The 18,416-nt window shown below is 37.8% G+C and overlaps 1 protein-coding gene across 3 annotated transcripts in view; it reads left to right on the top strand.

Annotated features, from left to right (window-relative positions):
• Positions 1–18,416, top strand: part of LOC126376453 (microtubule-actin cross-linking factor 1) — a 278,361-nt gene that overhangs the window by 49,797 nt on the left and 210,148 nt on the right. For 2 of the 3 annotated variants that reach the window (XM_050023773.1, XM_050023772.1), the window contains exon 4: positions 13,464–13,553. In XM_050023773.1, the coding sequence (XP_049879730.1) occupies positions 13,464–13,553 (90 nt within the window). Of the gene's footprint in view, positions 1–7,050; positions 7,069–10,686; positions 10,750–13,463; positions 13,554–18,416 lie in introns of all 3 variants that reach the window. The other variant, XM_050023782.1, reaches the window with a different exon arrangement.

Raw genomic sequence — 18,416 nt, 5'->3', positions numbered from 1 at the left:
ATGCAGAGGAAAAAATTAAATTATTTACGACATCACATTAAAAACCTCAAAAATAACAGTATTTCTCCACTATCTAATGGATTTTATTATACATATAAACCTTTCTCTTGAATCACTCTATTTATAAAAAAAACCGCATCAAAATCCGTTGCGTAGTTTTAAAGATTTAAGCGTACATAGGGATATAGGGACAAAAAAGCGACTTTGTTTTATACTATGTAGTGATTATGACGGTTCCTTCTTGTGATGTCTTTTGCCGCACTCGTGTCTACATCAGAATGTCCCAAAACCCTGGAGGGAGTATTTTCTTCCCGCATCCGTCACATTTGACGTTTTATTTTTCGGTCTGTTATATCCTAATTTAACACGAAAGAAATGCAACGTAAACAATATTCATTTTCTCAAAGAACTACAACGTAAACATAAACTCACGCCCGTAATCCCTAATGGGGTGGGCCACAAGTAATCAAAGACAACTTGCAGCCACTGTTGATACGATGTCGTAAGCTGGATATGATGAACCTTATGGTGATAAGGAATCAGCCTATCGCCCATAACATTAGTCCATCATGTTAGAGGACACAATCCCAACAAACATAATTCATTTTAATAAAACTCTTTTGCATCGGTACAATCAGTAGTCAGCCTTTAACCGCGCGCGAATAGAGTCGTCAAAAATCAGAGAATTGCTTCCTATAATTCTTTGTTTTATTTATAATAAAGTTTTTGTAGCAAATTAAAAAGTGTGTTTTTAAAAAAAGACTAATACCAGCCGCCCCTAATAGGTCGCAAAAGTATAGAACTGAAATTAATTTAAAAAATTTCAATAATTTTCCAAAAGTGAAATTCCACTTGGTATCAACTCAGTATTTGTTACGGTGTCACTAACACCCATTCGTACTTGTATGGGTACCAGTACGTACTTGTACGGGGTGTAAGTGTTTTTATGAAATTATATACGTGACATTTTGCCCAGTGACGTCACATTTCAACAAACAAACTACGAGGGGAGGTCAAAAAGTTCGCGGAATGAGGGGGAAGGCGGTCGAAATTAAACACGAAACTATTTTTCCTTTTCAATATATTCTCCCTTAACCTTAACACATTTTCCGGATCTATCAAATAATTTGTTTATTCCATCATAAAAAAAAGATTTCTCTTTGCTGTCAAAATAGGCCGAAATTGCAGACTTGACTTCTTCATCATCGCCAAATTTTCGTCCACGCAGTTCCTTTTTCATTTTTGGGAACAAATAATAATCGCTGGGGGCCAAGTCTGGACTGTAAGGCGGGTGGTTTAATTTTTCGAACCCGCATCGGTGAATGGCAGCCGTCGCAACATGGCACGTGTGGACGGGTGCGTTGTCGTGCAAAAGGAGCACACCTCTTGACAGCTTTCCTCTTCTTTTTTCCTTGATAGCCTCTTTCAATCTATCCAGTAAAGAAGCGTAGTAATGTCCCGTTATAGTCACACCACGATCTTTATAATCAATCAGCAAAATACCTTCTGTATCCCAAAAAATAGTGGCCATGATCTTTCCGGCCGATTGTGACACCTTAAACTTCTTTGGAGGAGGTGTGCCTTTTTTATGCCACTGCATCGACTCTTGCTTCGACTCAGGTTCATAGTGGTGAACCCAGGTTTCATCTCCAGTAACAATCCGGGCCATAACTTCTTCCTTATTCTCTCCACAGAGCTCTAAAAACTGGCGAGAACACTCGACACGCTCGCTTTTTTGAAGTGGCGTGAGCATTCTTGGAACCCATCTTGCGCTGACCTTAATCATCCCAAGATGTTGATGTAGGATATTTAAAATACTTGTTTCGGATACACCGACCATTGCTGCAAGCTGCTTCTTCTTCAAGCGGGTATCTTCTAATACAAGTTTCTCTACTTTTTCGATGATTTCCGGTGTGGTGGCCTCAATGGGCCGTCCGGAGCGGGGGTCATCTTCAATCGACTCTCTTCCTTGCTTGAAAAGACTATGCCACTTGTAAACCATGGTTTTACCAGGGGCAGAGTCCGCGTAAACTGCTAACAGCTCTTGAAAAATCGTCTGAGCGGATTTTCCTTGCTTGGTGAGGAACTTAATGACGGCGCGGTGTTCAATTTTCTCCATATTCGCTGAGTTCTTCCCGATTCACTTGTTTGCTGGTCGCTAGGTCAAACGTTAATGACCCGATTTGCTTCAAACTTGGTACATATGCTGTTAATGAGGTGTGCAACTAGCGGCTACCTGTACGAGCAAACCAACCCCCTCCAACCCCTCCATTCCGCGAACTTTTTGACCTCCCCTCGTATTATCTTATCATATATTATTGTTACAACTGTTCATCATCATCAATTTATGAGCCACGCTCTTGTCGGTGCAGCATTTTCCATGCTACTTTTTAAGGGAAAAGTAGGGCAGTGGTTTCCCTCTTGCCTTCCGCCCCGTAGTACTCTGTCTGATGCGAGTGGGATGGCGTCCAGAGTAGTCTATTACAAAGCCGTACTAGGACTCCTGTCCTCCGCCTCTGAATAGTACTGACATAACTGTCAGTTTCTGCTGCCCTCTGTCAGGTTACAAGCGTTACGTAGCCAATTTATCTGAGTCTAGACATAATTAGTGCAAACAGTTAAGATCACTATACTTTTCCACAACACTTTCTTTAAGCCTCCACAATGATTTCATTCAAAACCATCTGAATACAATATCATCTGATGCAGTATATGTTCATAATTTTATATTAAAGGCGATCTTATTCGCAGATGCCTTCACTTTCACAAATAACGAATCCTTTGTGTCAAGAACATTTGAGAGTTCCTTGTTCTTTGTTGATGGACGATTGTGTTGATAATTAACCGACTGCGGCGAAACAAAAGGAGGGTGTGTGACCGCTATAATAATATATGAATGTATGTACGTCTGTTGCCGCATAATTTCTAAAATACTTCATCTCTTTAGCATTACCCCATCTGTAACACTTTAACTGTCCATGCATTACATGTAATGCATTGAAGACCTAGCTCGGTGCGTCCGTGCATGACATATAATACACTATTAATCACCAAGAATAGTGTTGTTCCCGAGAAGCATGAAAAATCAAATCAATGTTATATTTTATTCAACCTGCCAAATAAAAGTAAAACGTTTTATCTTTTAATCAAACAAAAATTAAAAAGGTTTTCTCTTACCAAATTTCAACTAAAATAAATCTTTTTTTTTTAAATTTTTAGTAACTAATTTGCATAACGATGATATGTAGTGACAGAATAAGTCACTCCACATTCAATACAATATATTAAATTGAGTGACACAAAATTAATGTTGCATCGTGGAACTATGTCACCTAAATCGTTCTTGGCATCATATATTTTTTTACAATCCTCACATTCGACTGAAAACATATTTGTTACTTATAAAATTGATCATGTTTCGACGTATTTGGACAACACTATTGGTCGACGATTGAAGTTCATACGTCCGTGCATTGCATATAATGCACTATTGGACGTATGGCAATTGTATAGACAATTGCCGTGGGACAGTCAAAGTGTTAATGCCATCTGCGGCAAATCTACAAAAGTCATGTCAAAAAAAAGGTCCACTTACCTAACCTGAAGATTTGACAGGTCCGGTTTTTTACAGAATCACTGCCTATCTGACCTTTCAACCTGCGAAGGGTTTCCAACTAGTCATTTGACTAGTTAGAAGTTACTTTTTACTGAACGTCAAAACACGAAATTACTTCGGAATTTGTATGAAAAAGCACACTGTGACGTCATAAAAAACGTGATAAAATGTCGGACTTATTATTACGTTTTTCTTAATTAAAATTCACAAATAAGTTAAATATAAAAAAGAAAAAGTTTATCGTTAGTTTTATATTAGTTGGTGTAAAAGACGATATAGTGACTAGGATTGAGAAGGGAATGTTAGGTTGGTTTGGACACGTAGAGCGGATGAAGGATAATAGGATTGCAAAAGCGGTATATAAAGCGAAAGTTGATGGTAGGGCTGGCAGAGGAAGACCGAGAAGGACTTATGATGACCAAATTGGAGATGTCCTTAGAAAAGGTTCAATACGATCTACTCTGAACCGGCGTGCGTGTATGAAGCGATTGATGAATGTGGAGGAAGCAAGAGAAGTGTGTCAGGATCGAAGCAAATGGAATTCTATAGTCTCTGCTTACCCCGGTGGGAAATAGGCGTGAGTTTATGTATGTATGTATGTTATATTTGTATTTATTTAGTATTATAGTAGTAGTGTAGTTATCTTGAACTTAGTACACGAACCAATTATTATACCTACATAAATTAAACTTTCTATCCAATTGCAAATTCAATCTGCGAACAAAACTGAGGGCCTATTTCGTATTTTATAAGACCATATTTTTATTTAAACATTCATAGATATTTGTGGGCAGTATCGAACTTTCGTGGGCGACCTCTCATGTCCACTTTTGGCACTGATTCTTGGCTGCCCAGTACACGGTGACCATAAATTCAACACCTACGTTAGAAAAATACTATTATGTCATCGATTGGTTGGATTTCTGGACTGTTGAGTCATATTAAGTGCGGCTTATGTGCATTCTTTGAATAATTATGTCATTTTGGTGTTGTTTTTCGGTGTTTCGGGAATATATTAAAGTCAGTTTAGATTAATTTAAATGCTTCGAAAACCGTTCGTTTTTTAAATTATCATTACTATCTCCTATTTTGAATTTTCTATAAATAATTTTACTGCTTTATAAAATCGTCGTGTCTTATTAAGTGTTCAATCATCTTGCCTCTTCTGTCCTCAATAACTCTCAATATTTACCTCTTTTCCCTTACTCTTACTAGCACTTCCTCATTAATAACCCTTTCTGTCCAACTTATTCTTTCCATCCTCCTCCAGCACCACACTTCATCCAAGGCATCGAGTCTCTCTCTGTCTTTCTGTGTCAGTGTCCAAGTTTCACATCCATAGAAGGCTATACTCTATACGGAAGTTTTGATGTATCGTTTTCTGATTGCTTTGGCTATCTTACCCTTGAATATGCACCCTTTGTTATGGAAGGCTTGTTTTGCCATTGCTATTCTGGTTAACATCTTGAGTCATTCAAATTAAACATATCCGACTTATTTTAAAACTTAACCCAAACATATCAGTGTATAATTAATGACCCAGATGCAACTTATCTTCGACTTCCACTGGACCAAAGAGGAGCAATCACGAGAAAATGGCGTCATTAATCATTTAATGAGTCAGACGGACAGACGAACATTTGTAGGATGCATTGAGTCATAACGTGCAATCTTTTAAGTACCTTCTGAATGCTGGGCCTTAGCCAAGTTGCAAACGATTATGACAATAGAAGTGACAGTGATAGTGATATAGCTTGATCACACCTGTAAATGTTCGGCAGCGGGTGCGCGGAAATAAAAAGAAAAACTAAAGGAATATCACTTTTACTGAAAATATATATACAAGGAAAAAGAAAATACATAAAAGAAAAGCAAAAATAAAATAACTTAAAAACTCGACGACCGATCTTGGTGACAGCGAAAATGGAAGAAAAGAAACAAAATACAATCATACCACATAGAAAAATAAAACAGAAATTCTTATAAACTAAGGAGATTGTATATAATTATCAAAAAGTATAAAATCTATATAAAAATGTTCGTACGTCGTTTGCAACACCTACCGAGTGGACGGGCGAGACAGTGCGGGAAAGAGCGGGGGTGGATACTCGGCCTAGCAAATAGAACAAAAAAAAATAACAGGGGTCGAGTAGCTATCTCGCCAAATAACTCGGCCGAGCGCTCGGCCGTGCATTCGTCGTAATGTTCATACACACCGAGTACTCGGCCGAGCGCACTGTCTCGCCCGAGTACTCGGCAATAGTAACAGTGGTAGTGATAGTGAGTGAGTAAGTAGTGGTTACATGAGCCATGACAGGAGCCTTTGACGGCTCAATAGTAACCCTGACACCAGGGTCGATGGGGTTGGTAATCCAGCTCACAACACACGATAGAAGAGAGACTGACATAAAATGGCCCCGATTCCTGCAGACACCACCTAATTTTATTTTAAGTTATACCCGTCTATTTTCTTATCCACCGAAAAGAAAAGGGACGGATGATTGACAACTGGGGGGTTAAAAGGTCCACATCGAAGCAATTCATCTAAAAAAGCAATATTGCTGACATTTGTGTGCATTGCACACTTTACTTTTGCTTCGATGTGGCGTTTTAACCGCCCTATTAATTTTAAATTTAATGAATAACCCGGGCGAATAAAATAGGTATCCCGCTGAAGAATTTTAAGAACTTTGAAAAAAAAAATAGGTGAATGCATTTCTATAGATGTTAATGCAAATTGTGACAACATTTCCAAGATACTTTATGTGGCTTTATGTGAAAAACTACTTTTAACATGCCTGAGATAGGCGGAAGATATTTTGAAGTTTCGAAGGGAAAGTTTTCAGAAGTAATTTTATTTTGATTTCGTCGCTTTATAGGGAAAATCTGGTAGGTAAGCGCTTTTTGAAAAATCACATTGGTTGTGATTTTTGTTAACAAAACCTCACAGTACGAGGCGAGACTATGCAGGATTTAATCTTCTACTCTCGTGTGTGTTGAAAGGTAGATTACCGACCTCATCAACCCTGTTGTCAGGGTTACTATTGAGCAGGATTTAATTAAATCGAAGTTTTGTTGAGAAGTGTTTTTTCAAAAAAGCTTACGTGGTTTTCATTATAAGGCGTTGATTTACATCTGGCTCATCCAGATTTTTTCTATCGAATTAAAATATTACATATTTTGAAGACATTCTCAATGTACTCATAATAAGTATAACTTCACACTGGTGTTGATTCCTGCAGATACCAACTTCGTTTTAAATTAGTTTCACAGTTCTAAAACTAGCTTCGTCTCTGTCTTGTACTCGTTGTAAGTGAAGGACTGTACTGTTTTTAGAGCTGTCAGACTAAAATAAGATTTGTCTGCCAGAATCAGCATCATTGTCCAAAAAGTAAGTAATTTTGTTCCAATTTCATCGCTTTTCATGGACGCAGCACTGGAAACACTTGAAGGTCTGTAACATAAACTGTCATCTTTGTTGTAAAGTTAGGTTGTGTATCGCTTACAAACAACCTTTAAAATACAGGGTAAAATCATAGACATGTAGAGCTGAAGAGTTTGGAACTTCAACCTTATAAAAAATCTTTTATATTCTTGTTATCTTGCATGATTGTTCTAGCTTTGTCCCTCTTTTACCACCACACTAAGTCTCACTTCTGGGAGTGTCATGGGTATATTTCCCTTCTGCCCTACTGGAGCCTTAGCCAATCTGTCAATCCCATACATTTTTATCACTGCGCTAACGGAGGCCAGGGGTGAGCCCTGCGCCGACACACACACCCCGGACACTTCATACAAAACACTTCGTTTCACACAGACACTACGCATTGACGTTATCGTATACGCGCGTCTGTGTGTGTGACATCTGACGCCCATACGATTGAAGACTAAAGTAAGACCGAAGAGTGTGACGTAAACCTAACTCAGCCGCTGGTGGGAAGCGACTGATAAAACAACACAACCAAATTGCAAATTTGCTTGCAACTTGGCAACCCGCTGGTCCAGTAGTATTTAGTTAGTAGTATTTGTGAAATACTGTGTAATAGATTTTAAATTAGTTTTTAAAGCATACCTATCACCTACCACCTACCACCCTACCTACCCACGCTCCCACCTACCTGCCCCTTCTCCCCTACCTATTACTTACTAGATATTCGATACTACTTAAATGTATATGCTCTCAATCACTATATGTTGCTGTGTTCGATTTTACCCTGTATTTATGTCATAAATGTGTTAGTTTATTTAATTTTAAGGCTTTTTTGTTTTATATTTTTCGTTCATCAGAGTTTCATATTTTCATTTAGTATCTACTGTTTATCATAATTGATTCAGCCGTGGTAGCCTAGTTGGAGGAACGCTGGATTCTCATTTATGTTATTTCTTTGTTTTCGAAATACATCCAATAATTTATCTTTTTCCTATCAACCCTATGATGTCATCTTTTTATAACGTCGTTCATTCATCAACATTGAAACGTATTCTTTTAGTCATCCTCAATATACATTGGCCCCGATTCCTGCAGACACCTCCTAATTTTATTTTAAGTTATACGCGTCAGTTTCTTATCCGCCGAAAAGGAAAGTTAATTTTGAAAGGACTGTTAGTTTTGAAATAAATTAATAACCCGGGCGAATAAAATAGGCATCTCGCTGGTATGCATCCCATTTGACGTGTGCTGTCAAGTTAATTCTGTCGGGTAATTGGCCAATATAAAAATTTGGGTGGGTTTAATGCCGCGTAAAAATTGACGTGTGTTCCATAAATTTCATGATTGTCGATTAGCCGTCCCTTTCTTTTTCGACGGATACGAAAATGACAGGTATAACTTAAAATGAAATTGGATGGTATCTGCGGGAATTAGCGCCAATGCATTCATAAACATATTCGCACTCAGTAAAACAAAATACTTCTATTTATACATTTGTAACTCATACTCATACTCATTTATTCATAAATTTTTTAAATTTTACATGTCAAATGTCTACCTATAAATATCAAGTACCCATAGTTAATAATACATAATTATATCAGTGATGTCAACATATTATCTATCCATTACAGAACTCATCCATGTTATAAAAGGCACATTTAACAAGCCATTCTCTTAGTTTATTCTCAAATTTGAAATCGTTTACACAATTTTTTATGTCGGCAGGGATTTTATTGTAGATCCTTGGTCCAATAGCATGAATACTTTTAGTTGATTTTTCCAGCCTGCACAAGGGTCGCATTAACTCGGTTTTACTTCTAAGGTTGTAAGTGTGTACTTCACATTTCATAGAAAAGAGGGAAATGTTGGTCCTTACGTATTTTGCGATATTAAAGATATATTGTGAACAGAGTGTTAAAATCTTTAGTTTGATAAATAGTGGTTTAGCATGAGTTTTGACAGGTACTCCAGCAAGCAATGCTTTTGCAACCTTGTCGCTTACGAAATATGCATTGACATTAACTGTAACAATATTTAAACAGGCTGGATCTAAATCTATCAATTACAATAAGGTCTTAGCGCATAATTCTGTCACCCGTTCCTGTAACCACATTCAACACTTTGGCATTTTGTATTGCGACATTCAGTCCAAGTTGATTGATTAGTTGGTACTCGAATTAGATTTTTGTTATTTTGTTGCTTCCATGTTCTTTTTCACTATCATACCACCATTAGCTATTTACATTAGGCCCATCACCTATCACGTTGGTCTAACAGAAAGCTCGGTGACGTGTGGGTACTTAGTTCATTTTGCGAAGGATGTACCTCCGACTACCGCAATTAGGATATCGTCGTGAGCTTATGTTATGGTCTTTTCATTTCATTGTTTTATTTGTTCTAGTAGAATTTGTAGTACCAATTTTATAACAGTTGTAGTATGTTTTTTTATAAATGGCACTATAGGTTACTCTGTTTTATGCCTGATGCCTTTTTCATTTTCTTATAGATTTCACTTTCTTCCTCTTCTCTCGTGTAGATTATGAGATCGACCGACTTCATCAGCCCTGGTACTTTCTTCCTGCTCGTGTGTCGTTTATTAAATTGTTTGTCATTTAGTTTTCTAATTTCATCATTGCTTTGTAATCAAGTATGTAGGTTTCATTTTGTTTTGCATGATTTCTAATATCTAGTTGTTAATTTAGTGTGATATGGTGTATTATACTAGTTGTACAGGAAACCAACAGATTTGTATCAGCCGGGTCTGCATACAGTTGTGACTTTTGTAGTGATTCCCAAGCGTAAACGAAGACACATAATATCGAGAAATAAATATTGATTTGTGACCTTGCAAATGATTATTGGTTTTGCAAATTAAGACCACTAGGATTATGATCGGAAAGGTGGAAGGGGGGGGGTTGTAAAAAGTTCATATTGAAATAATTCATCTAAAAAAAGCAATATTTCTATCTGATATTTGTTAAAGGACGTCAAATACGACCTCGGTGGTCCAGTGGTTGAGCGATGGGCTCACGATGCGGAGGCCCCGGGCTCGATTCCCGGTGGGGACATATCACAAAAATTACGTCCCGTCCCGGTTACTACATGGCTCATGCATGGCGTGTACATGAGCCAGGGGCCAGTCACGGGCCTTTAGCGGCTCAATAGTAACCTGCTAGGGTTGATGTGGTTGGTACGCCACCTCACAACCCACACTATAGAAGAAGAAGGTCGTCAAATTTCGATAATGCTTTTTTAGATGAATTATTTTGATGTGGACTTTTTAGTCACCCTGATGTTATAACGATTCATGTCATTGTTGATATATAGCTGAATCAGTAATTTAAAATAAATAAAAATTGTTCTTTTTTTTCATCTATCAAAAGTATTTGTAACATTAAATTCGAATTCTCAACTATTTTACTATCTTTCTTAAGTTTATTTATTAAAAGCTGCAGTAGAGTCACAAATTAGGCAGTTACAAATTACGCTGACCTTTCACAGTTAAAATGTCCGTCCCTTGATTCGTCATTGGCTTCCCTTAAGGTCTCCATATCACTCTTGCCTTGTCGTTCGTCATCTAAGTACTCATGTGATCTTGAAGGTGTTTGGCTATCTGTTCACGCTGTCCACGGACCAGGCATACACTCGTCTCCACGTGTGCGAGGTGGTCAACAACCAGCCCTGCTGCCCGCCGCAGACCGTAAGTATTTGTTCTTGGCTTGGTGTTGTTATTTAGAATTTTGTTTTTGAGTTGCGTTTTTAATGTTGTAGCCTTTTTAACATCAATGCCAGATTTTAGCGTATCTGCAATAGAAGTTACATCGCAAATATACCGTTATTACTTTACAGCTTCAACATGATTATTATCAGTGCTTGCTGCACTTAGAGCTCGAAAATCGGGCTGGGTATTTCGTTTAGGATTTTATACATTATACACATTATACATACCCTGTACCTAACTTCACTTCGTCAACGTCAAAACACGAAGTTACTACAGATTTTGTATGAAGAAGCACATTATGACGTCATAGAAAAACGTGACGTGTGGCATTTATTATTACATTTTTCTTTATTACATAAATAGTGTCAATATGAAAATTAAAACCTTTTTGGCACCTTTAGGTCTGTCTTTATTTAGTAATCAGAATTTCATCATTTTTATTTGCCCTAGGAAACTACTCAATTGCACTGACCATGTCATTTATGATTATAATTAAAGATAACCGTTGGCAACAAAAAAAAAATCAAAAATATTTATTTTTCAAAATTGTCTTACATAGTCAGCGCTTTTCGAACTTCAAAAATTAAATTACATACTATGTAACTGGCTGTAAAACTACTACCACATCGGAATCTGTAACGCAGAGGGAAAGACGTGGCCAGAAAACCTCCCAGCACAGGGCTCTAGTCCTACTGTTTCATGTTATCCTTTCTTTTTTTTAATCCAATTCGTATTACATAATTTATAAACTTGCCAAGTATTTAGAAGAATGTTTTTGTCACTGTCCAGATAGGACTCATCATCTTTTTACGCAAATTTCTTAGTCATTCGTAAAAGAATGTTAATGCTTTTATTCTTTCTGTTAATTTTGTTTTCAGATTTGTTTGTTTCTATAGGCTTTTGTTGTCATAAAACATATCGGCGTTATTTTGTTTCTATGTCTTTAGATCTGATTTTGACAGCATGATTTTATTTTTGTTTCTACTGATGCTATTTTGTTTTATTTAGTGACCAATCGATGTTGTTTTTCGATCTTGGCTTTGTAAAATAGTTAGAATTAAGGTTCAAAATGATAATATTTTACTTCACTATTTTATTCTTGTATATTTTCCACCATTTTCGCCGTTTTCAATAGTAAATTAATAGTTTAGCGGCCACGAAAAAGATGGCGGGACGAGTTGGACCGCTTTTCGAAACGGCGGTGGCACGAACAAGCTGGGGACAGGGAGGAGTGGAAGAAGGGGAGAGAGGCCTTTGCCCTGCAGTGGGACATTGCGGGCTATCTCTAAATATATAAAAGGAGAAACTGACTGACTGACATATCAACGCACAGCCTAAACGGCTAAACGTAGGTACTTGAAATTTGGAAGGGACGTAGCTTAGGTACCGTAGAGGTGCACTAAGAAAGGAATTCCCGGAATTCCCACGGGAACGGGAATTAGCGGGAAAATCCTTTTGTATGAAAAATCTAAACTACTTAAGTTAGACGCTTGTGGCATGCAGGTACCTTAGTTAACTTAAAGCTTAGTTGCAACAGGATATTGCAAAATTCCCACGGAAACGGGAGTTAGCGGGAAAAAACATTTGTATGAAAAAAATCGAAACCGCGTAAGATAGATGTTTTCAATCTAGCATGCATGCATACCTTAATAAATATAAAGTTTAGTTATGGCTGTATTTTGAAAAATGGGAGTTAGCGGGGAAAAAAAATTGTAGGAATAAATCTAAACTGCATAAGTTAGATGCTTGAAATTTGATATGCACTCCCACACACACCAAAGATCTCTCTTTTATAACACGCCACGCGGACGAAGTTGCGGGCAAAAGCTAGTTAATAATAAGTTTAGCGAGTGGACCCGATAGTGGAGCAGCTTGGAGTATGCCTAGCTGTTGGACGTAGTTAGGCTGTTGTTTATAATGTTTCACCGGCTGGCTTCCGAAACGGGAGCGCCGGTTCGAAACCCGGTTCCGGACTTGCACCAATGAGTTATTAATTTATCTCAAGTGCAGTTTTCACTAACACAGCCGCCTCGACCATTATAGACGGCGACACGGCTCACCTATCACTTTGGTCTAACAGAAAGCTCGGTGAGGTGTGGGTGCTTAGATCATCTTGCGATGGATGTACCTCTGACTACCCCAATTGGGATATAGTCGTGAGCTTATGTAATGTAAAGAGCTTAAATAAAAAAAATAAAAAAAAAAATTTTCATTGTCTCAGGTCATATAGACTCAGGACAGGACAGGCAGTCGCTTCTGTAAAAAAAACGGACCTGTAAAATATTCAGGTTAGGTAAGCGGACCCTGTGGAAACGGGATGACGCTAGGGAGATGATGATGATGATGTCTCAGGTTACCGGGTGAGAGCCTTCAGCGCTCTCCATTTGTCCGGCCAAGTAGTTAATGCCATCTGCGGCAAATCTACAATAAGTCTCAAAAAAAAAAAGATGTCTCAGGTTATACAGCTTACTGTATTGCCTATTGTATTGTATTCGAGGCTCATACCTACATCCAAGAGTTCTTTTACAAAGAAAGAGGATTTCCACTTTCCTGGCTATAAGATCATTCTGTACCTGTATTCTTACAAATAAAGAACTTTGAATTTGAATTTTCTTCTTCTTTCTCAAGCAAAGAATACGAAGTAGTTTAAGTATGAGTTATAATATTTTAATAATTATTTTGCGTGTGCGCAGGTGAACCGGCACGTGAACGACTTGTTCGAGGACCTGCGCGATGGACTCAACCTCATCTCGCTGCTGGAGGTGCTTTCTGGCGAACACCTCGTGAGTACCAACTTTATTTTTATTTTTTCAAATACCTAGGCTGTAAGACTTGTATTTTTTTTGTAGCACTCACCAGTGCTTAGGGAAACACATATAAAATGCGAAATTCTTTTCGATCTATGTATGGCATGGACAGGAGGAGGACCTGGTGGTGTAATGGTTAACACGCTCGTCCTGGCTTGACAAGAGCTGCGGGTTCAAGTCCCGTCCGAGTCAGATTTTTTTCGATTTAATTTTCTTCTTGTAAAAATATTAGGTAACTTAATATTATTATTGCGTATGGCAGACAAAAATAAAATATCCTGCGTGGATCATATATCCAGCTTAAGCTCCCCTAACCAAGTCCCTGCCGCGTCCGTCACACAGTGCAGCCCGGCTATGCCACCTGGGAACCGGTGCAGACGGCACTCGTTCACTATGTGAGATATGGTTTGATCCGGGTGACCGCATTCACAGTATGGCGACTCCTTTAAGCCCCATTTATGTAGGTGATGGTTATTTGGTAACTATTCACCTATTAACTCGGTGAGGAGCTCGGTGGCGCAGCGGTAAACGCGCTCGGTCTGCGATTGTTGAAGTAAAGCAACTTTCGCAAAGGCCGATCATAGGATGGGTGAACTCAAAAAAAAGTTTTCATCTTAAGCTCCTCCGTGCTTCGGAAAGCACGTTAAGCCGTTGGTCCCGGCTGCATTAGCAGTCGTTAAAACCGTCAATCCGCACTGGGCCCGCGTGATGGTTTAAGGCCCGATCTCCCATCCATAGGGAAGGCCCGTGCCCCAGCAGTGGGGACGTTAATGGGCTGATAATGATGATGGTGAACCTATTAACAAGTATTAGGTTGGAGTATTACGGGCTACTCTTAATGTTGTCCCTTGGTTGAGAATGAGGAGCATAGGCTTAAAGAGGCCACATCGAAGCACCTCCACTAAATAACCAGTATTGCTATTTGACATTTGACGACATTGCGCACCTTTTTGTATATGTGCAAGTGGCAAATTGCTCGTACACACGCATCACGCCGGTATACCCACAGTGGTAGACAGATGTGTATAGTAATGTAGCAGAGTACAATCTCTGCACATACTGGCCTTTCGTTCTGACCGTCAATCATTTTAAATTTCGAAATTCTCATTCCATTTCGCATTTCCTTTCATTTTACACTGATTGCATCCCTGACCTTCATAAGAACAACATAAATATATTATTATACTGTTTAGCTCTGGCCGTGCCCTCTAAATTCAATTTTGCTTGGCTGACAAATACTTAAACCCACGTCCATCCCTGGTTTATTTTTTATGTGTACCTAAGAGAGGAGCTCGGTGGCGCAGCGGTAAACGCGCTCGGTCTGCGATTGTTGAAGTTAAGCAACTTTCGCAAAGGCCGATCTTAGGATGGGTGACCATAAAAAAAAAAGATTTCATCTCGAGCTCCTCCGTGCTTCGGAAGGCACGATAAGCCGTTGGTCCCGGCTGCATTAGCAGTCGTTAATAACCACCAATCCGCACTGGGCCCGCGTGGTGGTTTAAGGCCCGATCTCCCTATCCATCCATAAGGAAGGCCCGTGCCCCTGCAGTGGGGACGTTAATGGGCTGGTGATGTGTACCTAAGGTGGTTAATCTTTATACAGAAATTGTTTTATCATAGGGCTACTGCGATACAGGGGAAACCCTAGTACAGGGCCCGCTATTAACTTGTGTTAATTTTACTTTATTTGGTAAATAAATAATTTTTACTTTTTACAAACTAATTTCAAGTTATACATTGTTTTAAGTTTACGCGGTTATTATCATAATTATACTCGCTCCTTGTTCGAGAGGTTTTTAACAGTGTAGTCTACGTCTTATGCTCCAGCATCGTCACAATTTTCAAAGCTCATATCCAAAGCTAAAAAAAAAAGTTAGTTTCCCGCTTCCGAGCACACCTGTCAACTAATGTCATTACGGTTTTTGTGCACCGGCGCGTCACTTCGCCTCCGTAAATAAACTAATTGAAAACCAATATTTAATACAAAAACATGATTGATATAGTGCGAAAAATCTGTTACTTACATAATCAAGTGCTTTTTTCTCTAAAAAAGCTAGAAACAGTACCAAAGAAAAAATGTGGATGACGACGAGCGTAAGTTCTTTTTGATAAAACAAAATGTGGATTAAACTGGTAAGTCTTAACATTATCCATCTACTAAAACAAGAGAAGATATAATTATGATCAATTCAATTTAATTCCTTTTATTGTCGAAAACAAATTACTTTTTTTGAGGTTATAATTTATAATCCTAACATTCGAAGAAGTAACTTAAGTTGGTACTTATTACTAATAAAAGTAACTAGTTTTATTAACATAAATAATAATATTAAAATTGTATCGTGTTATAACAGTGATTTAAAAGTTATACTTTATTCCGATGTTGATGTTGTTTAAATTCGCCTTATATAAGGCAGGCAAAGATCTGAGGACTATACAGTCTTGACTTTAGTAATTTAATATTCGAAAATCACGATCAAAATAGGCCTAAGCCTTGTCTTCAGTCCCTGATTGCCGCGTTTTTATTTTCATCTGTCAAAAAAAAAAATTTTTTTTGTTTCTTTTTGTAATTCGTATTCTTGGCTTATGTTGCGGTTGATAACTTACTATCAGCGAATGAAATGAGCAGTTTTATTATAAAACAAAGAGAACCAGTGAAATATAACCGCAGAATGGCATAGAAAAGTAAATAATTAACTCGGAAATAATTTGACAAGTTCAGATAATTAGATGACAGAAGCACTTCATGTTTACCCTGTTCATCAAGAAGTACCCATGACACAGTAGTACTCGATATCACAGAGGTCATCTACATCATTGGTAGACAAGATACATAACTTATTCAAGATAACACTTAAAACATTTAGAGAATTATAATTGGTTTACTACAGGATAACCATACTTAAAAATGATATTATATATATTATAACAGTACATAATCCCTTCTCACAGTCTCTGTTAAGTGGTGTTAATAATGTTATCTTCTCCGAATGATACTTACAATATAAGATGATGATAATATACCCTAACAATAAAAACAGAAAGAGTGTTAAGAGAGTACAGGCAAAAGATAGCCTTATTATAGTAAGCAATTTCTTCCAAATTACTCTAATCTTATTATAATTCAAGCTTCCAACGTATGGGTGATGATTATTGGTACCAACCTAACCAACAAGAGAACACCACTTGGAGAGTCACCTAGTTAAGCACTAGTAGTGAACTGTCTGACTAGAGAATAGACAGACTATTTGTTTCCTTTTAGAGCTATCACAATAGAGGATAGACAATGGACTTGATGTATCAACCCTATTAACATAAAAATCAACCACTAAGACTGTTGCAAAGCGCAAATATACCTATGCCTTATTTTAATACCTAGAGCTATCATTTAGCGGATGGACAGTGGACTTGATGGTACCAACTTAATGTACATAAGAGCTATCACTAGGAAGTTTGCCATTGCTAAGCGCTAATATACCTATTTTACATTTCCATACCTAGAGCTATCACTTAGAGGATAGACAATGGACTTAAAGGCACAATGCACATAAGAGCTACCACTAGGAAGGTCGCCACTGACAAGCGTTAACATACCTATTTGTCATTTCCATACCTAGAGCTATCACTTAGAGGATAGACAATATACTTGAAGGTATCAATGTAATGAACATAAGAGTTACCACTAGGAAGGTCGCCACTGACAAGCGCTAACATACCTATTTCTCATTTCCATACTTAGAGCTATCACTTAGAGGATAGACAATGGACTTGATGGTATCAACCTAATTAACAAAAGATCTAGCACCAGGAAGGTCGCCATTGCCAAGCGCTAATATACCTATTTATCATTTCCATGCCTAGAGCTATCACTTAGAGGATAGACAATGGACTTGAAGGTATCAACACAATGAATGTAAGAGCTACCACTAAGAAAGTCGCCATTGACAAGCGCTAACATACCTATTTCTCATTTCCATACTTAGAGCTATCACTTAGAGGATAGACAATGGACTTGATGGTATGAACCCTATTAACATAAGAGCTACCACGATTATGGTCGGCATTGGCAAGCGCTATATACCTATTTCTCATTTCCATACTTAGAGCTATCACTTAGAGGATAGACAATGGACTTTATGGTATGAACCCTATTAATATAAGAGCTACCACGATTATGGTCGGCATTAGCAAGCGCTATATACCTATTTCTCATTTCCATACTTAGAGCTATCACTTAGAGGATAGACAATGGACTTTATGGTATGAACCCTATTAATATAAGAGCTACCACGATTATGGTCGGTATTAGCAAGCGCTATATACCTATTTCTCATTTCCATACCTAGAGCTATCACTTAGAGGATAGACAATGGACTTGATGGTATCAACTCAAATAACATAAAGCTACCACTACAAGTATCGCCTTTTGCTAAACGCTAGTAGATAGCAAGAACATAGACCAACTATTTTTATACTTTTATTTCCATGTTTGGTTTGTCACTTGAGGAATCGAAGATAAACCATTGAATTGTCGGGGCTTACCTACCCATATTGAAACTCAAGATTAGACTAATGCTGAGAAACAATAGACTATTATGTCAAATTGATTATTATAAAATATTGAGAGTACAAATTCTGAAGAAATAACCGACAATTCAAAACCTAAAAGCCTCTGTTCTATTAATCAACCTCATCATCACAGGCCTTTACATCTTTATCAGATGATTCAACTGTGCTAGAAATCAAAGTATTAATAGTATGTAATGTCAGAGATTACTTTCAAAAGAGATAACTGTACACAAGACATGGTTAGAGAATACTGCTATTAAATTCTTTCAA

This window comes from Pectinophora gossypiella, chromosome 21 (genome assembly GCF_024362695.1).
Source record: "Pectinophora gossypiella chromosome 21, ilPecGoss1.1, whole genome shotgun sequence".
In the NCBI taxonomy this organism is placed as follows: Eukaryota; Metazoa; Arthropoda; class Insecta; order Lepidoptera; family Gelechiidae; genus Pectinophora; species Pectinophora gossypiella.
This window is presented reverse-complemented; position numbering and strand designations above follow the sequence as displayed.